The sequence below is a fragment of the Anomalospiza imberbis genome, chromosome 28 (assembly GCF_031753505.1).
Source record: "Anomalospiza imberbis isolate Cuckoo-Finch-1a 21T00152 chromosome 28, ASM3175350v1, whole genome shotgun sequence".
In the NCBI taxonomy this organism is placed as follows: domain Eukaryota; kingdom Metazoa; phylum Chordata; class Aves; order Passeriformes; family Viduidae; genus Anomalospiza; species Anomalospiza imberbis.
Window position 1 is genome coordinate 5290306 of NC_089708.1, and position 22370 is coordinate 5312675.

Below are 22370 nucleotides of genomic sequence, written 5' to 3' on the forward strand. Positions count from 1 at the left end.
AGGCACTGGACTGGGGTGGAGGGGAGAGAGTCTGTGTGTGTCCCCCCCACCTCACTCACCCCCTGGCAGCCCCCCGTTGCTGGGGACCCCCGTGGGAATTCAAAAATAAATAGCTCTCTCTATGTACAGGGGCTGGGGCAGGACAGAGCAAAGCGGAGCCCAAAGAACAACATCCACCACCAGCGACAGCAACACGCCACGAGCACAGCCGGGAGGGGGGCCGGGACCCCCCTTCCCCCCCAGCAGAGACGGGCCAAGGGGGGGGGCTGAGCCCCCCAGCGCCCTCGCCTGTGGCCGAGCGGCTGGGTTGGGTTTGGGGGTGTGGGTGGGTTTGGGATTGGGGTGGGTTTTCCCCCTTTTTTTTTTTTCTTTTTTTTTTCTTTTTTTTTTTTTTGGTGGTCTTCATCGTTTTGGCTTTTTTTTTTTTTTTTTTTTTGTCTTTTTGTTTTCTGCAAACACAGGCACCGGAGGGGGGGAGCAGGGGCCAGGGAAGGGGGGGGACAGGCATGCGGACGCGTGCTTCGGGGGGCCGCAGCTCCGGCTGCCGCCTCGGCTCCCATCGCCGTCTCCATCGGGCTGGAACCAGGACAGCCACCGCAAGCTCTGTGGGGACACCCTGGTGAGCCACGAGCGGGGCTCCCCGTGGCCCCCCGAGCCCCGAGCCCACCCTCACCTTCACTGCAGCGGGGCCACGGGGGCCCCCGAGCCGTGGAAGTGGACGTTCTGCCACTTGCCGTCGCGGCGGTGCCACACGCGCGTCTCCTCGGACTGGCTGGTGCGGGGCCGGCCCTGCGCGTCGATGTACTGCGTGAGGCGGATGTAGGCGATGCAAGCCGCGTCCTCCCCGATGACGTGCACGTGCGGGTTCAGGATGGTCGTGTGGATCGGCTTGTTGTTCTTGGAGAGCACTGCGGGGCGGCGAGGTCAGCGGGGCTGGCACGGCCGGGGATGGGGCAGGGATGGGGCAGGGGAAGGGCAGGGATGGGAACAGGGATGGGGCAGGGATGGGAACAGGGATGGGGACAGGGATGGGAACAGGGATGGGGAAGGGTAGGGCTGGGGATGGGGATGGGGCAGGGGAAGGGCAGGGATGGGAACAGGGAATGGACAAGGATGGGGACAGGGAACGGGCAGGGATGGGGACAGGGAAGGGGCAGGGGAAGGGGACAGGGATGGGGGCAGAGAATGGGCAGGGGAAGGACAGGGAAGGGGCAAGGATGGGGACAGGGATGGGAACAGGGAATAGACAAGGATGGGGACAAGGAAGGGGCAGGGATGGAAACAGGGATGGGAACAGGGAATGGACAAGGATGGGAACAGGGAAGGGGCAGGGATGGTGGCAGGGATGGGAACAGGGAATGGACAAGGATGGGGACAGGGAAGGGGCAGGGATGGAAACAGGGATGGGAACAGGGAATGGACAAGGATGGGAACAGGGAAGGGGCAGGGATGGTGGCAGTGCAAACAGACGGATGGCCCAGCAGGGGAGGGCTGGGGACAGGCGAGCGAGGTGACCACGACAGGCAGGCAGTGGGCAAGAGACAGGGGACAGTGAAGGAGACAGGAGGGATGGGGTCGGGCTGCACCGGGAGAGGATGGGCAGGGCAGGCAAGACGGGCCGGTGGCACAGGCAGGTCGGCTACTCACAGTTCTCGAAATAGAAGCGGTGGAAGTCCATCCCCTCCACCAGGTTGCCCAGTGCCTCGGGCTCAAAGGAGGTGAGCCCCGGGTCGCAGATCTTCCTGCAGGCAGCAGGTGAGAGTGGCCCCGCCTGGCCCCACCCCACCTGGCCCCGCCCGGCCGCGCCCCGCCCGGCCGCGCCCCGCCCGGCCCCGCCCCACTCACGCGTAGGCCTCGAAGTCCCCGTTGTTGACGGCCTCGATGAGCTGCTCCGTGATCTTGATGATCTCCTGCTTGCGGGCTGGGGGCACGTCACTGTCACCGCCACCGCCCCAGCCCCACGGTGACACCGTGGGGGTGGGTGGACGGGATGTTGGGATGGACATGGGACATGAAGGGGACAGACACAGGGACAGATAGACAGACCTGGCGGGCAGAAAAACCCTGGGGACAGACAGACAGACCATGGGGATGGACCATGGGGACAAACACAGGGACCTTGGGGACAGACAGACCAACCATGAGGGCAGACAAGACAGACCACAGGGACAGACACAGGGACCTCGAGGACAGACACAGAAACTATGGGGACAGACAGACACCCGTTGGGGACAGATAGGGACCACTGTGCTCCCAGGACCCCCACAGCTCTGCCACACCAGTATTCGCATAATCCTCTCAGCGTGTCTCACTGCTAGCCCAGTGCCAGCCCTGCATGTCCCAGTGCCATCGCAGCGCCCTCCCAGCATGCTCAAGCATCCCAGTGCCTGCTCAGCATGTCCCAGTAGTTCCCAATGCCTCCCAGCACTACTCCTTCCAGTCCCAGTACATCCCACTGCCATTCTAGCACATCCCACAACAGCCAGTTCCATACTGGTGTTTCCCAGTGCCATCCCACTGTGTCTCAGAGCCATTTCAGTGCATCCCAGTACCCTCCCAGTTCCATGCAAGTGCATCCCAATACCTCCCAGCACAGTCCCAGGGCATCCCAGAGCTGCTCGTGTGCTCTGATGCGTCCCAGTGCCAGCCCAGTGCATTCCAATACACCCCAGTTCAATCCTGCTGCATTCCAGTGCCATTCCATTACATCTCAGTCACATCCCAGAGTGTTCCAATACCATTCCAGGGCATCCCAACATACCCCAGTTTACACCAGTACATCTCCAGAGCCATCCTACTCCATTTCAATGCAACCCAGTGCCGACCTACTGTGTCCCAATGCCCTTCTAATATACCCCAGTTCACCCCAGTTCCATCCCAGTACATCCCAGCATCATGCTGCTGAATTCCAGTGTATGCCAGTGCAATTGGAGTGTGTTCCAGTATCATTCCAGTGTAGCCCATCCCACTATACCCCAACGACTCATTTCATCCTGATGCCATCCCCGTCACTCCAGTTTCATCCTAGTGCATCCCAGTGCCACTTCATTGCATTCCAACACAGCCCAGTTCCATCCCAGTATCTCCCAGTGCTACTCTAGAGCATACCAGTAAAGTCCAGTTTGCCCTGGTGCATTCCAGTAATATCTCACTGCATCTCTGTGCCAATCTCCAGTGTCCCAGTGTTACTCTAGTGTATCCCAATACATCCCAGTACCATTCCAGTGCACTGCAGTACCATTCTACTGCTTCCCACTGCATCCCAGTACCAGTCCAGTGCATTCCAGTATCCCCCAGTTCCATCCAGTGCACCCCACTGTCACTCCAGTGCATCTCAATCTTAGTACCTTTCTACTACATCCCAGTTCATTCTTCTGTCACCCTAACGTGCTCCAACCACTTCGGTGCCACTCCACTACATCCCAGTTTGTCCCAGTGCATCTCAAAGTCACTCCTATGCCCTCCTAGTCCATCCCAGTGCCACCTCTGTGCATTCCAACACCGCCCATTTCCATCCCAGTATGACCCAGTACTACTCCAGAGCGTAACAGCACACTCCAGCTTGTGTCAGCGACTTCTCACTGCATCTCGGTGCCAGCGTACTGTGTCTCACTGATTCCAGGGCATCCCAGTACATCCCAGTACAGCCCAGTTCTATACAGAGCACCTCTTGGTGCCATCCCACCATGTCCCAGTGTCATCCCAGTGCCTTTTCAATTAACCCCAGCTGCCATTCCAGTGCCATTCCAGCATGTCCCAGTCTATACCATTTCCATCCAAGTGCACACCAACGCATCCCAGTACCCTCCCAGTGCATCCCAGCATGCTCCCATTGCACCCTGGTGCCATCTCAATGAATCCTGGTGTCAGCCCAGCTCCAGCCTAGCACACCCCAGATCAATTCCAGTGTGTTTGAACACGCTCCCAGTGCATCCCAGAAATGTCCCAGTGCTATCCCAGTGCATCCTGTTGCCATCCCAAATCCCACCAGGTGCATTCCGCTGCTGCCCCAGCACATCACAGTGCACCAGCTGCATCTTGGTGCCATGCCAGTTCCACCCCAGTTCATCCCAGTGCAATTCCAGTGCAATCCAAGGCATCCTGGTGCCAATGCATCCCGGCTCTATTCCAATGCATTCCATCCAGCACGCTCCCAGTGCATCCTCGTGCCACCCCAATGCATCCTGGTGCCATCCCAGTGCATTCCAGTGCCATCCCAGTGCATCCCATCACCGTCCCAGTGTATCCTAGTGCCATTCCAGGGCGCCCCAACGCATCCTTGTGCCATCCCAGCTCCATCCCGATGTATTTCAGTGCTGCTCCGGTGCATCCCAGTGAACCAAATGCATTCTGGTGCTATGCCAGTGCCATCCCAGTGCCATTCCAGTGCACCCCAGGGCATCTTAGTGTTATCCCAGCACATCCCAGCTCCACCCCGGTGCGTTCTAGCCCATTCCCAGTGCATCCCAATGCATCCTAGTGCCATCCTAGTGCATTCCACAACTCTCCACCACAGTGCCATCCCAGTGCATCCTGAAGCCATCCCGGGTCATCCCAGTACCATTCCAGTGCACCCCAATGCATACTGGTGCCATCCTCGCACCATCCCAGTGCATTCCAAGACCCTCCCAGTGCCATTCCCGTGCAACCCAATGCATCCTAGCACCACCCCAGTGCATCCCAGCTCCCTCCCAGTGCATCCCAGCGCAGCCCTGCCGCCCCCTGCGCCCGTCACCTTTGGTGTCCTCGTCCTCAATGGTGGTGTTGGTGCTGTCGGAGGACTCCTGCTCGCGGGACGGCGGCGGTGGGGGGGAGACACAAACAGGGGGTCAGAGCTGGCCCCGGGGGGGGACGGGGAGGGGGAACAAGCCCGGCCAGGGCTTGGCAAGACCCCGACGATGCCGGACGCCGCGGGGGGACCCCGCTGCCACCGCGCCCCGTGCACGCTCCTCGTCCACGTCACCCCCCCGCGCCATGGCTGATGCTGGGGGAGGATGGAGGCGGAAAGCGGGGGCAGCGGTACCTTGGCGCCGTCCGCGGGGTTATGAATTACGGTAGTTTGAGGCTCCTACAGGAGAAGGGAGAGAGACAGAGGCGGGGTGGGGGAAGCGAGAGCCCGGAGGGGACAACGAGGGGGGACGACGGATTGAGCAGCACGTGGACAGGGGCGAGGAGAGACCCAGACCAGATTTGGGAAGGGGATAGAGAGGGGGGAGAGAAGCAGAGAGTCATTAGTCCAGCAAAGCCAAATGGTTTAATTCACAGACATGGAGGGGGAAGAAAGGGGGGAAAGAGGTGGGCAGAGCCGGGGGAGAGACGCAGTGAGGCCAAAAGGATGGGCTGGGCTGGGGGGCAGCTCCGTGCCCCTGTCCTGCATCCCAGTGCCCAGGGGCTCCACTCACCGTGCATCTGCACATCCTGGGCATCCCTGTGCCTGAATCCCAACCGTCCCGAGGCCTGCCTCCTGAGCATTGCCCATATCCTTGCGCATCCCTCAGCTTGCACCCAGACCGCTGCTGTGCCTGCATCCCAACCATCCCACTGCCTGCATCCCAAGCGTCCCCGTGTCCGGATCCTGAGCATCTCAGCGCCCACACCCTGAGCACCTCCATCCACAGCTTCCTGCTGCCTGCATCCCACCCTCACTGTGTGGGGTGGGCACTCCTTTCTCCATATCCTGCACTCGCTGACCAGCCAGGCACACCTTTCCCAGTGCACAGCACTCTGTGCCACCTGGGCATCACCCTGTCTCTATCCTGCCCTCATGGTACCGTGCCCCTGCCCTTGTGCTGCACCCCTTGTGCCATAAAGGTCACAATGGGCACCTGCACCCACATCCTGCACCTACCTTGCTGTTGGCATTGCCAGAGCACCCCCAAATCCTGCACATGCAGTTCCAGACAGCCATGCCTTTACTTGTGTCCCCGTGCCAGCTGGGCAGTCCTGTGTCTGGATCCTGCACTTACCTCACCTGCGAGGTCACAGTCAGCAGCCTCATCCTTGTGACCTGCACCCGCCTTGCCGTTGGCATTGCAGGGTGTCCCCAGCCCCCAGCCCTTCACCCACCTCTCCAGCTGTGTCACCTGGGCCCTCCTGCCTGTGGCTTGTCCCCATTATGGGGCACCTATGTCCGTACCCTGCACCCACCTTGTTCCAATGGTGGGGCACCCCCACACTCATGTCCTGTACCCACCTCGCTCCCCGTGTCACAGGACACCCTCACTCCCTTATCCTGCACCCACCTTGCTGTCCCCACGGCAGGAACATCCGTGTGTCCGTGTCCTGGACCTACCTTGTCCCTACGTGGGACACCTGCATGACCGTGTCCTGCAGTGACCCGTGTCACTGACCCATGGCTGAGGGAGACACGGGGCTGTCCACGCGCCTGCACCCTTCACCCACCTGGTCTGTCCAGCGGGGTCACCCTGTGCCCACATCCTGCACAGCCCCTTCCATCCTTGGGACACCCCCCTCCCCAGCGAGCCCAGGAACAGCCGGTCAGGGGCGCGCTCGGCCACGGATGGGATGGGCTGGTGGGATGGATCCCATGGGACGGGGGATCCGGGGGTGCAGGCTAGGGGGCACCTACCAGAGCGGTGGGCGGGAGGGTCCCCTTGGGGCTGGTGACGCCGGCACTGCCTTTGGTGCTGTTGGTCTGGGGCTGGAGGGGAGAGATGGAAGGGGCTCAGTGGCACGGGGGGGAAGGAGCCCGCCCTGGCCTCCCCCCGGCCCCTCTGGCCCCTCACCTTCACGCCGTCCGCCTTCTTGTTCAGTAAGCTCTTAGCTGCTGCGGGGGGACACAGTGTCAGCGCTCCCCCGGCACAGGGGACACTGCACGTCCCCCCAAAGCCAGACTCTCCCACCCCGGGTGCTGGCACCCCAGCCTGCTCCCACCCCGGGTGCTGGCAGCACCTGCCACCCCAGTGTCAGAGAGGGGGGACACACGAGGAAGGTGGTGTCCCCATCCTGGGGGAGGTCCCCATTTTAGAGGGGTGGACCCCATGCAGGGAGGGGTGTCCCCATTCTGAGGGGGTCTCCATTTTGAGGGGTGCTCCCTTACAGGGGGGAGTCCCCATGCTGGGTGGGGTGTCCCCATCCTAGGGAATCCCCATTTTGGGGGGGTTCTCCATGCTGGGAGGGGTGTCCCCCACCTGGAGGAGTCCCCAGCCTCAGGAAGTTCCCCATCCTGGGGGAAGAGAGCGTCCCCACCCAGGGAGGGGTTTCCCCAACCTTGTGGGGCCATCCCCATCCTGGGGGGTGTCCCCCTCCTAGTGGGAGGTTCCCAAACTCAGGAGGGTCCCCAACCTTGGGGGGGCCTGTCCCCATCCTGGGAGGGATGTCCTCAACCTGTGGAGATCCCCATCCAGGCAGGGTCTCCCCATCCTGGAGGGAAGGGTCCCCAAACTCAGTGGGTCCTCAGACTGGGGGAAGGAGGTGCCCCCAACCTGAGGGGGGTCCCCATCCTGGTGGCCCCCGCGTGGGGGGGCAGGGCTGGCTTACCTTGGAGAAATGCAGAGAGGAAAGCGAGAGAGAGGAGTGGGGAGGGAGGCAAGAGAGAAACGGGGAGGGGGGAGAGGAGGAAAAGGGGAAGAACATAAAAAAAGAACATAAAAAATGTGAGTTGAGTACAGGGGGTGGGGACAGCCGCCTGTGCCCCCCCTGTCTCCCTGGAGGGGGACAAGGACGGGCACGGGTATGAGCATCTGTCACTGCTACCACGATCTCTGGCCGGTGGGGGAATAGGGGGTGGTGGGACGCAAGAGGTTGTGGGGGTGTGGAGGGCAGGGGGTGTCACCTCGAGCATCCTCGTCATTCCTCCACACCGAGGGACCCCTCCCCCGGTTGGCATCACAAGATGGGGGTCGATGTGTGGTGACAAGTCCAGTGACAGCAGGGTGGCACCCATCAGCACCAAAGGAGGGGGAGATGACCCACACATCCCTCCCCCGTGGACCTGTGTCTCCTCAGGAGTCCCTAGCAGGGCGTCCCCAAGGGTCCCGGTCCCTCCTCTGAAAGCAGGCGGGCGCTGAGAGGTGGGGGTTTAAACCAGAGCCAAATTGGGGGGCGGGAGAGGGGGACCCCTGGCAGGGGGGCCAGTGGTAGCCCTTCGTGTGGGGGATGGTTTAAGACCCGCCGAGTGTTTCGCGGCACCACAAACACTGGCTGCAGCTCTCAGAAGCTCCGGGGAGGCACATGCTGGGGGGAGAGGCATGCGGGGAGGGGGGCACATGCGGGCTGGGGACGCAGGGGGGGCACGGGGGGACACAGGACATGCAGCCCGTTTGCCCCCCCCCCCTTCCATGCACCGCTGTGCCCCCCCTGTGTGCACGAGGGGTGGGAGCAGTGGGGAGACACACCCTAAAATGATCCCCCCACCCCCAGCTCCCCGTATTGGCCCAGACGTGGAGCTGGGGGTGCCACCAGCGTGTCCCCCCGCCCAGGAACCACCGGCCCAGGGCGGGGGCGGCCCCGCCGTGGGGGTGGGGGCTGGTGCAGAGACCCCTGCCCCGGGGCCAGCTGCGGGGCGGCGGCGGCATCGCTCGGTGCCGGCGGGGACGGGGAGAGGCTGCAGGGCAGCGGGGGCAGTGCCGGGGGGGGGCCATGCATGCGCTCCGATTTCCGAGGAGGGCACCCGAAAAACCCGCTGGGGAGGTGGGAGGCGGGGAAGGGGACGGTCGGGAGAAGAGGGTGACGTGGGGATGAAGGATCTGGGGACACACAGAGACCAAGCGGGGCCGGGCGGGCCGGGGGGGGCCCTTTGCGGACGCGTCTACCTTGTTCCACCAGCCCCAGCGGGGCCCCGGCAGCGGCCGCCGACATGGTGGGAGGAGCGGTGGTCTGTCTGCCCACTGCGGGCCGCGGGAGAGAGAGAGAGGGAGCGGAGCTCCTGTTAGGGGGCGGCAGGGGCTGCAGCCGGGACCCCCACCTTCCCCCCCCCCAGCGAGAGCTCTCGGGGTGCCCATCACCCTGGCCTCGGGCCGGGGGTGGCTGGTGCTGTCCCGTCCCCCTCCCCGTGTCGCCCCCCCGGCAGCCACCGGAGCGGGGGGGGACACGCGGGGACCGGGCACTACCTGCTGCTGTGTGCGTGGGGCGGGGGGGGCCGGGTCCTGCCCCCACCTTGGCTACCACATGCCCCGTCCTCACCGATGGGGAAAAAATGGGTGGGGGGGGGTAAGGAAGGGAGGGGAGAAAGAGAGAAAGACAGCGAGATAGAGAGAGGGGGGCACCGGCCCGGGGGGCTTATGGAGGGGGGACTGCGGCCCCCGGCCCCCCCGGCCAGTGGGAGCCCCCCCTTACCTGAGAAGTTCCTGGTGGCCAGCATGGTGGTGAGGATGGCACCCTGCGGGGAGGGGCAGCGTGAGCAGGGACAGGGACACGGGGCCCTGGGGGCGCAGGGTGGGATGGGGACAGGTGGGTACAGGATGGGACCCACGGAACTGGGAACTGGGAGCGGGGTTCGCAGGACCAGGGGCCGGGACGGAGCCGTGGCATAGAGGGTGTGGGCCGGGGGTGCAGCTGGACGGGGCCAGGCTGGGGCCAGGGCACGGGGCAGGGACAGGCGGGACCGTGCCACACTGTGTGACACTGACACGGGGCCACCGCCCGCAGCAGAGCACCAGGCACGCCAGGGTGGGACTGCAGCACCCCACGGGAAGGGACCGTGCCCCAGGCAGGGCACGGGAAGGCCCTGGTGGGTGTTGGGGTGGGAACGTGCCGTACCAGGTGCTGCCAGGGTGGGCAGGGCAGGGGTCCCACAGGAGAGCCCCACGGAGGGGCAGGGTGGTGCTGGCAGGATCAGCACTGTCCCCAGCCCACTCCTCCCCACCAACCCCCTCACCTTGAGCTTCCTCCGGGCATTGAACTTTTTCAAGCACTCCACTGTCTCCTGCCTGTGCATCATGGAGGCCACGGTCGAGCGTTGCTGCGGGGGACAGTGGGGTCAGCACCCGGTGCCAGTGGTCACTGGGCTGGGGTGACGTGCACCGGGGGACACGCTGCACTTACGCAGACCCACGGGTGCTTGAGGGCCTCGTGGGCTGTGATGCGCTTGGCGGGGTTGATGGTCAGCATCTGATTGATGAGGTTTTTTGCTTCGGGGGTGACCGTGTCCCACTCAGGTGAAGGGAACTGGGGGAGCACAGGGACACAGGGGTGACAGCTGTGGAGGGGCAGCCCCCTGGCATCCGTGTCACTCCACGTCCCTGCATATCCCCAGCCAGCCACCAAAGACGGGGCCCAAAGCCACCCCCAGGCTCTGCCTGCTGAAGATCAGCTGTAGGTTCCGGAGGTCATGGGCCAGCCGCCGCAGGGCCTGGGGCCCTGGCACCAGGCACTTACATCGTAGGCCCCGGCCTTGATTTGTTGGTAGAGTTTGTGCTGGTCCTCGTCCCAGAACGGCGGGTAGCCCACCAGCAGGATGTACAGGATGACCCCTGGGCCAGGGAGAGCGGGGTTAGGGAGTGCAGGGACCCCAGACCACCCCTGGCTCCCTCCGGCCCTGTGGTGTCCCCATGACAAAGCAATTATTCCCAACGTGGGCTGTCCCCTGTGCTGCCAGGGCGGCAGGGACAGGGACAGTGTGGCACTGCCAGGACACGTGGCACGGGATGGCCTCAGGATGGGGTCAGAGCTGGAACAGGAGCTGGGACCAGCATAGAAATGGGATGGGAGAGGGGGCGATACTAGGATGGGAGTGGGATAAGACCAGAATGGATCTCGGGAAGTGCCAGAGTGGGAGGGGGATGGGGTCAGAATGGGACTGGGCAGTGATGGGGCAGGGATTAGGGTGGGATTGGGCAGGGGCTGGGCAGGGTTCAGGACTGGAGCGGGTCCAGGTCTGGGATGGGGGCAGAGAAGGGGCAGGGACCAGGCAGGGACTGGCTCTTACCACACGCCCAGATGTCCACTGGTTTGCCATAGGCCTCTTTGCGCAGCACCTCGGGGGACAGGTAGCCAGGTGTGCCCGCAAATCCTGGCACAGGGACCGAGAGATGGGTGAGGAGAGACGGGGGAGCCACCAGGGGAGGGGACAAGGACAGGACACAGCACTGGGACATGGGCGTGGGGCAGGGATGTGCTGGGCAGGGGTGGACACGGTGGGCACAGGGCAAGATGCCGTGGGCACAGAGGCGTGGGCACGGTGGGAATGGGATAGGGCTGTGGTGGGCACGGGGCAGATGCAGCAGGAACGGAGCAGGGGCTCAGGGGACATGGAGGGACAGAGCAGACACAGCACAGGGACCTGCTGAGCAGCACACAGCGGGCAGGGGCTGGGGCTGTGGGGGCTGCAACAGCACTCACCGAACCAGGCCTGCTGATCCCCCTGCACCTCGATGGCGAGGCCAAAGTCTGCCAGCTTCACTGCTGCCCCTTTGCACTTGCTGGCCAGGAGCAGGTTCTCCGGCTACGCGGGCACAGGGAGCACCAGGCGTGGACAGCACCGGGCACAGACACGGGTGGGGAGAGAGAGGAGGGATGTGGCAAGTAGAGGGACATGGCTGCTGCCACTGACCAGGTCCTGCCCATCAGCTGGCCCTGTGCCGTGGGGCTGTGGCCGTGGGTGCCCTCTGCCAGTGGCCGAGGGCGCCGGATGGCACAGCCCCATGGCCAGCTCGGGGTCTTCCTGTGTCTCCCTGGCCTCATGCCAGCATCTCCCCCCACAGCGTGCCCCTGTGTCCCACCATCCCTCTGTGTCCCACCCATCATCCTCTTGTGTCCTGCCCTGACCCCCCAGCCAAGCTCCAGCTGGCCCACACACCCACATCCAGTGTCCCAAAGGTGGCACTCCGAGGGACCCCAGGGTGGGACCCCATTCACCCCAGCAGGACACCCAGGCTGCCACTCAGGGTGTCCCCGGGTGACCCCAAGCAGGTCCACAGGTCCAAGCAGGTCCACCCCCCTACCCCTGACCCATGCCCCCATCCCCAGCAGCTCACACTGCCCCTGGGGCACTGGCAGCTGGGGGGGTGCAGTGAGACCCCCCCAGCAGCACAGAACCGTGCCACAGTGGGGGACACGTGCATCCCCAGGAAAGGCAGGTGGGAGTGCTCAAAGCTGAGGGGATGCCCAAAGCCCAGCAAGATCTCAGTGACTCCCCAGAACCCAGCAGGCCAGGGCCACCCCCAGGTTGTGGGGACCCCATGGACTGGGCAGGGGGAGAGGGGCAGAGGAACAGGTGGGGTTTGGGGGGGACACACTTACCTTGAGGTCCCTGTGGACCACCCCCATCTGGTGACAGTGCAGGACAGCCTCCAGGATCTGCTGGATGCAGTGGCTGCGTGCAAATGGGAGGGGGTCAGAGGCACGCTGCTCCCCCACCTGCCACACACCCTGTCCACGACCTGCACCTCCAAACCGGCCGCCCTGTCCCACTGCACCCAGGGCAGCTGACAAAAGCAAGTGGTGACCTCGGATTTGTGGGTGCTGCGCACGACAACCCCTCTGTTCCCCTGCCAGGGGGGTCAGCCTTGGGGCATCACCCCTGGGGGGACTCCTGGGGGGGTCACACAGAGGGGTTACCCTTGGGGAGAGTCCCACCTGGGGTGGGTCATTGCCTAGGGGACACCTATGGGGATGCCACTGCCTGAGGAGGGGTCATCCCTGAGGGTGTCGCTCCCTCCTGGGGGGCACCCCTGGGGGCAGATCACGGTCTGGGAGTCATCCCTTGGGGATCACCCCAGGGCTGTCACTCCAAGGGGGTCACGCCTGTGGGATCATCCCTTGGGGGGTCATCCTGGGGGGCGTGGTCACTGCCCGGGGGTCACCCCTCCGCGCCCACCAGGTGAGCTCCAGGCTCGGCACAGAGCCACGGGGGTGATCCCAGCGGGGCTTTTGTGCCCACCCCCGTCCCCCAGGGGAGCCCCCCATCCCTGCTGCCGCCCAGACACTGGGATCCCCCAGACAGGACTCACGGGGGAGGGGGGAACAGGGGATGGGGGGGCGGATGGAGACGAGACAAGAAAGAAAGAGGGAAGGAGCGAGGGGATGAGAGCCTGAAATGGGGGTGAAGGGGGGCCCCGCCTAGCTGGGGGAGCGGGGGCATTAGGAGGGGCAACCTCCCTGTGACGGGGGTGGGGGGTGGGGGCAAAAAAGGGGGGTCAGGGAGAAAAAAAGAGTGAGGAGAAAGCCCCACGGCAGGGTCCTGAGGAGCGGAGCGGGGGGCCGGGAAGCGGGGGCAGCGGCGGGTGGGGGCAGCGAGGGGGAAATGGCCCCCCCGGCCCCCCCCAGATACTGACCTGCGGCTCCCTCTGCTCAGGGGCAAAGTGATGGGTGGGAGGAACGCGGGCAAAGAGCTCATGGACACAGTGACTGCAAAACAGAACGGGGGGCGGGGGCGGGGGGGCAGGACGGAGGGTTAGGGGTGGGAGAGGGGGCAGGAGACGGGGGCAGGAGAGGGCAAGGGGTGTGGGAGGGGGGCGGGATGGGGTGAAGGGGTGCAGGATGGAGGGGTAGGGGGTGGGAGAGGGGGCAGGATGGGGCTCAGGATGAGGTACAGGGGGTGGGAATGGGGGAGCAGGTTGGCGGGGTGGGATGAGGTAAAGGGGTGGGAGGCAAGAAGTGGGGGTCAGGGTGTGGGGACAGGTTGGGGGTAAAGGGGTGGGAGAAAGAGGCAGGAGAGGGGGACGGGAGGATAGGAGGCATTTCGGGGGCAAGGACGGGTGTGGGAGGCAAAACAGAGGGCAAGGGCTGGGGGGGCAGCGAGCAGAGGGCAGCGGTGGGACGGACGGACACACAGATGGACACACGGACACGCACAGAGCCCGAGCAACGTGTGATGGGAGACGAGAGGGACAGAGGGATGGGGAGAATGGATGGAGGAGGTGAGGGGCACGAGGGGGACGGGGACGGGGGGGAGCGGAGATGGGGGGAACGAGAGAGGGGGAGAAACAATGTTGTGAAAGCCCAGAGACCACGGGGAGGGGCACACGGCGGCACACAGGGCACTGGGGGGCTGGGGGCGGCACAGGAGGGGCCCTGGGGCCCCCCACTTGCCACCAGGCCCCCCAGCACACGTCACGATAGTGCCAGGACTCGGCGGCAGAGGGGGGAGCAGGGGGTGGGAAGTGGAATATGGGGGCGCCCCACCTGGGGGCCCCACCCCACCCAGCAGCAGGATGGAGCCAGTGGAGGGGTCACAGTAACACGGGGGCCGAGGGGGTGCACCCCCCCTCCCACTGGGTGCCCCCCAGCCTGCCTTGCTGGAGCTGCCCCATCCCTGCAGGCCTCCCAGGGCGCAGGGCACAGGTGGCTGGGGGTGTCCAGGGCTTTAGGGGGTGCACGGGGGGGTGAAGGCTCACCTGGCATCAGCCTCGCTGTAGTACTCCCGCGCCACGATGTCCTCAAAGAGCTCGCCACCCGTCACCCTGAAACACAGCCGGGCACCACATCACCGTGAGAGCCCCGGGAGCCCCCAGGACCCCCTGAGCCCCTCCCGAAGCTCTGGGAGCCTCCTGCCACACTCACAGGTCGAAGACGAGGTAATGAAACCCCTCCTCCGAGATGCTGTCGTGGAGCCGCACTGTGGGGACCAGATGGGGACAGGGACAGGCTCAGTCTCAGCCCGCCACAAACCCCCGGGCCCCCCTCGCCCAGCCACTGCTCGTGGCACCCATGTGTGTCTGTCACCCATGAGTGTCTGTGCCACCCATGTGTGTCTGTCACCCATGAGTGTCTGTGCCACCCATGTGTGTCTGTCACCCATGAGTGTCTGTGCCACCCATGAGTGTCTGTGCCACCCATGTGTGTCTGTGTCACCCATGCGTCTGTGCCACCCATGTGTGTCTGTCACCCATGAGTGTCTGTGTCACCCATGAGTGTCTGTGCCACCCATGAGTGTCTGTGGCACCCATGTGTGTCTGTCACCCACGTGTCTGTGCCACCCATGTGTGTCTGTGTCACCCATGTGTCACCCATGAGTGTCTGTGTCACCCATGTGTGTCTGTGCCACCCATGTGTGTCTGTCACCCATGAGTGTCTGTGTCACCCATGAGTGTCTGTGTCACCCATGTGTGTCTGTGTCACCCATGAGTGTCTGTGTCACCCATGTGTGTCTGTGTCACTCGTGTCTGTGCCACCCATGTGTGTCTGTGCCACCCATGTGTGTCTGTGTCACCCATGTGTCTCTGTGCCACCCATGTGTCACCCATGAGTGTCTGTGTCACCCATCTGTGTCTGTGCCACCCATGAGTGTCTGTGTCACCCATGTGTCTGTGTCACCCATGTGTCTCTGTGCCACCCATGTGTCACCCATGAGTGTCTGTGTCACCCATGTGTCTGTGTCACCCATGTGTCTCTGTGTCACCCATCTGTGTCTGTGCCACCCATGTGTCTCTGTGCCACCCATGTGTCTCTGTGTCACCCATGAGTGTCTGTGTCACCCATGTGTGTCTGTGTCACCCATGTGTGTCTGTGTCACCCATGTGTCTCTGTGTCACCCATGAGTGTCTGTGCCACCCATGTGTGTCTGTGTCACCCATGTGTCTCTGTGCCACCCATGTGTGTCTGTGTCACCCATGTGTCTCTGTGTCACCCGTGAGTGTCTGTGTCACCCATCTGTGTCTGTGCCACCCATGAGTGTCTGTGTCACCCATGTGTCTGTGTCACCCATGTGTCTCTGTGTCACCCGTGAGTGTCTGTGTCACCCATGTGTCTCTGTGTCACCCATCTGTGTCTGTGTCACCCATGTGTCTCTGTGTCACCTGTGAGTGTCTGTGTCACATGCAGCCCACACACCCACATCCAGGGTCCAAAGGTGGCACCCAGAGGGACCCCAGGGTGGGACCCCATACACCCCCAGCGGGACACCCAGGCTGTCACTCAGGGTGTCCCTGGGTGGCCCCAAGCAGGCCCACAGCGGTGAGACCCCCGGTGTCCCCAGTCACTCACCGATGTTGGAGTGCTTGAGCAGCCGGCAGATCCGCGCCTCGCGCTCCAGCTTCTGGTGGTCTGGGGGGGCAGCGGTCAGGGGGGCACCTGCCCGGCCCCCTCCACCCCCCATCACCTGCCCCCAGCCCAACCCCAGCAAGAGATGCCCATGTGGCAGTGCTCGTGGCCCTGTGGGGTGTGCAGGTGTGCACTGGGGGCAGGGGTGGGGGTCGTACCTGCGGGCTTGTGCACGTGGACGCAGGCGCGCACACTCTGCAGGTGTGCACAGGTGTGCACGTTCACCTGTGTGCCCGCGTGCGAGGCCGTGCACGCCTGTGCACGGGCACAGATGGGAGTGCACGTGTGTGCAAGCACCTGTGGCTGTACCTGTGTGGAGGGTGTGCAGGTGTGGTGAGTGTGTGGGGGCATCTGTGTCCTGCAGTTGTGCACACACACTGAGTGTGGCTGTACCTGTGTGTACCTGTGTGTGCAGCCATACAGCCATGCAGGCACTGTACCTGTGTTTGTATGTGATGTGGAGTGTGCAGCTGTTCCCCCATGCGTGGTGGTCCCTGCACGTGCAGGTGTGTGCAGGTGTGCACATCTGTGCAGCTCTGTGTGTGTGCCACTGTACACGTGCGTGCCTGCAGCAGCCACTGTAGGAGTGCACACCTGGAGCTGTGTGTGCAGCTGCACCTCTGGACGTGTCTGCAGTCGAGGGCACACAGACACGTGCACAGATGTGCACAGAGCTCCCACACACACACACTCACACCTGTGCACACACAGAACACACACACACCCCGTGCCAATCGGTGCTGCCTCTTTTCCAGGTGCACATCCTAAACATCTACACCCCCACACATCCCACACCTGCAAACACCTGTACACCCCCGGTGCTGAGCTGTGAGCACACCCCACCCCGCAGGCACCCACTCTGCTCACAGATGTGCACACACAGCAGTGCCCACACTCATGTGCCAGCACACACTCACTGCTGACGTGTGCACGCCCGCTGATACACGCTCTGCTCACACCTGGGTGCACACCAGGCACACACACACACACCTGAGCACACACACTCAGGTACCCCCCACTGCTCATGTGTGCACACACCCACCATCACACACCCCCCACGTACACAATGCACACACCTGTGCACACACACAGCCCACACCTGCACACACAATGCACACACCTGTGCACACACAGAGCTCACACCTGCGCACACAATGCACACACCTGTGCACACACAGAGCTCACACCTGCGCACACACAGCTCACACCTGCACACACACAGCTCACACCTGTGCACACACAGCTCACACCTGTGCACACACAGAGCTCACACCTGCGCACACACACACAGCTCACACCTGAGCACACACAGCTCACACCTGTGCACACACACACAGAGCTCACACCTGCACACACACAGCTCACACCTGTGCACACACAGCTCACACCTGTGCACACACACAGCTCACACCTATGCACACACACACAGCTCACACCTGAGCACACACACACAGCTCACACCTGTGCACACACACACAGCTCACACCTGTGCACACAGACACAGAGCTCACACCTCTGCACACACAGCTCATACCTGCACACACACACACAGCTCACACCTCTGCACACACACAGCTCACACCTGCACACACACAGCTCACACCTGTGCACACACACAGCTCACACCTGAGCACACACAGCTCACACCTGTGCACACACACACAGAGCTCACACCTGCACACACACACACAGCTCACACCTGTGCACACACAGCTCACACCTATGCACACACACAGCTCACACCTCTGCACACACACACAGCTCACACCTCTGCACACACACACAGCTCACACCTGTGCACACAGACACAGAGCTCACACCTCTGCACACACAGCTCATACCTGCACACACACACACAGCTCACACCTCTGCACACACACAGCTCACACCTCTGCACACACACAGAGCTCACACCCCTGCACACACACACAGCTCACACCTGTGCGCACACAGCTCACACCTGCACACACACACAGAGCTCACACCTGCACACACACACAGCTCACACCTGTGCACACACACACAGCTCACACCTGTGCGCACACAGCTCACACCTGTGCACACACACAGAGCTCACACCTGTGCACACACACACAGCTCACACCTGCGCACACACAGCTCACACCTGCACACACACACAGCTCACACCTGCACACACACACAGCTCACACCTCTGCACACACAGCTCATACCTGTGCACACACACACAGCTCACACCTGCACACACACACACAGAGCTCACACCTGTGCGCACACACAGCTCACACCTGTGCGTGTACACCCTCCCCCCCATCTGCTTGCACCTGCAGGACACCCCTCAGGGACAGACGAAGCTCTGAGGGGCCCTGGGGGAGGCAGCAGGGTGATGATGGGGACACACAGGGCCAGACCCCCCCCCCGGAGCATTCACCCCTCCCCGCCACCGGCACCGGTGTCACCAGCACCGCTGGGGTCACAGCTGTCACACGTGTCACGGGCACCGGGGCTATCCGAGGAGTCAGAGGTGCCATGGGCACCGGGGGTTATCCCAGGCACCAGGCACGGCTGGGAGCGGCGCCCTGGGGTGGGTGTCGGGGCGTCCCAGGGCTCCTGGGGGTCCTACCTCTGGCTGAGAGCTTTTTGGTGTTGATGATCTTAGCGGCGTACTCATGGCCAGTGCAGAGCTTGACGCAGCGCCGGACGACCGAGAAAGCTCCCCTGGGGAGGGACAGGCTCAGCACGCCCCAGAGCACCTCGGGGGGTGCGCGGGGGCAGCTCCCACCCGTGACTCAGCACCCCAGGTCAGGGGGCTGCACCCACAGTGACTCAGCAGCAGGGGGTGAACCCCGGCTCGGGGGTGGGCAGGGAGGGCCCTGGCACGCCGGGGCCCGGCCGGGGCTGCGCTGGGGGCACGGGGGGTGGCTGGGGGAAAGCGGCTGGGGGGGGGGGCTCGGTGCCACGCACCATCGCGGGAGGGGGGGGTCGCAGGAAGGATCCAGCACCGGCAGCTAGTTGCCATGGGAACAGTGGGTGGCCCGGATGGCAGCAGTGGCCGTGGTGGCGGTGATGGTGATGATGGTAGCGGCGGTGACAGTGGTGACAGTGGTGCTGGTGGCAGGGGGCACAGGACCCGGCTCTGAGCATGGGGAGCTGGCAAGCCACCAAGGCCCCAGGGACGGGGACAGAAAAGCAGGGTCGTGCCCATGCCAGGCAGGAGCCCCGGCAGCCCCTGCGAGTGCCATCAGCTCCTGTCCCCCTTCCAGGACCCATGTCCCTGCACAGCCCCCGCCTGTCCCCTGCCCGACAGGCCCCTCCCTTGTTGGGGGGGCCAAGGCAGCGTCAGGGCACACAGAGGAGATCCCCGAAACAGGCTGGGGACGTGGCTGAGACCAGCACCACCCCAGTCCTGCCACGGAGACGGTGCCGTGTGGGACGTGTGCCCTGGGCAGCGTGCAGGGCCTGGCTGTCTCCTGCCACCGCCCCATGTCCCCATGTCCTCAGGCACCGAGGGCCCCGTGCTGGCCAAAACAGGGGGGACCCTCTCACCACCAGGGGAAAAGTGGGGGTTCCCAGGGCTCTGACCCCTCCCTTCCCCACGTGGCCCCCAGGACAGGGGACATGGTGGGTGCCAGTCCCTGAGGGGGGGCACAATGTCATGGCCCGAGGCATGCCTCAGTTTCCCCCCCGGCGAGAGCAATATCCCCCCCTACCCCGGTGAGGGGGGGACACATGCGCGATGGCTGGCAGGCTACACCGAGAGATGGGAAGGGGGAAACAGGACCACGTTGCCATGGCAACCAGGATGGGCTGGATTTTGGGCAGACCGAGAGAACAGCCCCCGACCGGCACCATGTTCCCCCTACTGGTACCCCCAGAGGGACTACAGCCACCCCTGCAGAATGTTCCCCCAATCTAGGGAGGTGGTGGTGCAGCCCCCCCACAAAAGCTCTGGCCCCCTCCCCGCTCCCCTCATTTTACTCCCAGCCCATCCCTGCCCATGGATGGAGGGGGGGGGGGGGAAACTGCAACCCCCATGGCCTTGGGGGCAAATGAACCCCCCCAGAAACAGCTCCTCTTCAGCTCCCCACGACACCCACCCGAGGGGGTCATGATGCGGGGGGCACAGCTGGGGGGCTTGGAAGGATTCAGGGCAGCAGAGGGGACCTGGGAGTCTTTAAGGCCCGGGGGGCCCAGAAGGGCTGGAGCCTGTAAGGACCCGAAGGGGGAGTGGATTTGGGGAGTTATATAAGGCCCAAAAGGGTCTAATAGGGGATGGGGGGAGTATGGGTCTAAAAGGACCAGAGGGGAGAGGGATGGGGATGGGGGGGTCTATGGAGATGGGGGAGGGTCTATGGAAATGGGGGGGCTGGAGGGATGGGGAAATCCATCAGGGTGAGGGGCAAAGGGGGTCCTGAAAAGGGAGGAGATCTAAATGGAGCAGGTGCCTATAAATATTCAAGGATGGTCTGGAAAATGGGGGGTGTCTACAGGGGGGCTGTAAGGACTAGGGAGGGGGGATTGAGGAGGGTGGGGGATCTGGAAGGGACCGGGGGGGGGCTATAAGGACTGGAGGGGGTGGGTGTTTGTAGGAGCTTTGGAGGGGATCTGGAGGGATGGGAATCTATGAGGACCAGGGAACATGGGGGGCTGGGGGGTCTGGAAGGATGGGGGGGTCGGAGGGGATGAGGGGTCTGTGAGAATGGGGGCAAGGGGGCTTTAAGGACTGAGGGGGTCTGCAGGAGCCAGGGGCAGGATTAGGAGTGCTGGGGGGAATCTGTGAAAACTGGGGGGGTTGAGGAGGAACTGGGGGGGTCTGTAAGGATGGAGTGTCCATAGGGTCAAGGGCAGCTGTAAGGACTGAGTGGGGGGTCTCTAGGGACAGGACACTGGGGACTGCAGGGGATCTGGAGGGATGGAGGAGGGGTCGGGGGTGACCGGGGCTGGGGCGATGAGGACAGATCAGGGGAGCCTAAGGGTGAGGGTCCATAAGGATGGGGAACAAGGGGGCTGCAGGGACCGGGGGGGGGTTATGGGGAGGGGGGGCCCAGAGGAGCTGGGGGGTCCGGGCTGCCAGGGAGGGCTGGAAGGCCCCAGGAGGGGGGCGGTATAAGGGGTGGGGGCCACTGGGGGGGGCAGGGCCAATACCGGGGGGAGGGCAGTACCGGGGGGGGGGGGGGGAAGCTGGGCAGGGCCGGTCCCGGGGGGGGGTGGGCTGGGGGGGGCTGGTCCCGGGGGGGGCGGGGGGGGCCAGTCCCGGGTGTCCCATCCCGGGGGGGGGAGCAGGGGGGGGGGATGCGTCACGTCTGCACCGAGCGGCTTCCCGAGCCCCGGGCAGCGCCCCCCGCCCCCGCCGCGCCCCGGGGCCGGGGCCAGGGCCGGAGCCGGGGCCGGGGCCGGTGCCGCCGCCCTTACTTGCCGATCTCCTCGTAGAGCTGGTACTCGTCGGTGAAACGGGTGCAGGGCACGGTGGTGGCCATGCTGCCGCCGCGCCGCGCCGCAATGAGCCGCCCCGGCACCGGCTCCGCTCGGCTCCGGCTCCGCCCGGCGCGGGGGGGCGGGGGGAGGCGCCGGGCCGGGGGAGGCTCCAGCCCGGGACAGCCCCCGCCGCCCCCCCCGCCTGGGATCCCCCCCAGCCCCCTCCGCGGGGCACCCCCACCTCGGACCTGCCCCCGCACGCCGAGGGGATCCCCCTTGTCTCCAGAAGGACCCCATAACCAGACCCCCCAACCCAGGGACCCCTTTATCCCAAATTACCCCCGGGAGTGGGATACCAAGCCCCCACCCCTAAAGGCCCCATATCCAGACGCCCCTTCCCGGGAGTCCCCCCCCTCCCCAAATAGCCCAGACTCCCTCTGACGGATCCCCCCAAGGACCCCAAATCCGGACTCACATCCACACTCCCCGCAATACGACTCAGATCCAGACCCCTCTCAAGAATCTCACGAGCCCCCCACTAAAGGACCCCAAACCCGCACCCCCTCCGGATCCCACGTTCTCCCCCTAAAAAGCCCCAATATCCAGACGACCCGCGCAAAGACCCCGCATCCGTACCCTGCCTTCTCCCCCCCTCGGGGAATCCCCCCCATTCCCCCCAATAGTGAGCTCCCTCCTCCCGCACCAATGTCACCCCAAACAACCCTTCCAGGCTCCAACCCCTCCCGAAGCAAAACACCCGGGAGAGGTCGGGGCGGGACAGAATCACCCCCCTGCTCCCCCAAGGGCACCTTGAAGCCCCCCAGTGTCAGCAGCACGATGCGGGGGTGGATTTTGGCGCGGGGGACACACAAACGGCCACCCTCGAGGCCAGCAGTAGCCCCAGGGCCTGGGGACAGCGGGGTGTCCCCCCCATCCCGGAGGGGTGGGTGGGCGCGGGTGGGCGGCCGGCTGGCGCTGCTGTTGCCATGGGGACCGTGGGCGGCCGGGGGGGCCGGGGGGGCCGCGGGCCCGGT

The 22370-nt window shown here is 64.3% G+C and overlaps 1 protein-coding gene across 16 annotated transcripts; it reads right to left on the reverse strand.

Moving 5' to 3' along the window:
* Positions 1-466: 466 nt before the first annotated feature.
* On the reverse strand, positions 467-21491 carry CAMK2B (calcium/calmodulin dependent protein kinase II beta). Of its 16 annotated transcripts, none has more exons than XM_068174479.1 (21): positions 21334-21491; positions 18545-18639; positions 15886-15945; positions 14464-14518; positions 14298-14363; positions 12202-12274; positions 11302-11404; positions 10889-10972; positions 10339-10433; positions 10006-10128; positions 9839-9922; positions 9298-9340; positions 8775-8849; positions 6747-6784; positions 6590-6661; positions 5024-5068; positions 4736-4784; positions 1846-1921; positions 1648-1742; positions 674-908; positions 467-603 (listed from the first exon to the last, which is right to left on the reverse strand). In XM_068174479.1, the coding sequence occupies exons 1-20, from the start codon at positions 21396-21398 to the stop codon at positions 676-678; spliced, it is 1629 nt and encodes a 542-aa protein (XP_068030580.1). In that variant the 5' UTR covers positions 21399-21491; the 3' UTR covers positions 467-603; positions 674-675. The 16 variants fall into 16 exon arrangements, with proteins under 16 accessions (XP_068030580.1, XP_068030578.1, XP_068030579.1 ...); XM_068174477.1 differs by having other exon boundaries at positions 4736-4787; XM_068174478.1 differs by having other exon boundaries at positions 6747-6787.
* Positions 21492-22370: the final 879 nt, after the last annotated feature.

Bases quoted from the DNA above. Each gene is read 5' to 3' on its own strand.
- CAMK2B (XM_068174476.1), bottom strand. From the start codon at position 21,398: ATGGCCACCACCGTGCCCTGCACCCGTTTCACCGACGAGTACCAGCTC. The intron at 9,341-9,838 runs GTGAGGGGGTTG...CCCTCCCCGCAG, and splicing joins ATGCCCGGAGGAAGCTCAAG to GGTGCCATCCTCACCACCAT. The intron at 909-1,647 runs GTGAGTAGCCGA...GCCGCCCCGCAG, and splicing joins CCGCTTCTATTTCGAGAACT to TGCTCTCCAAGAACAACAAG.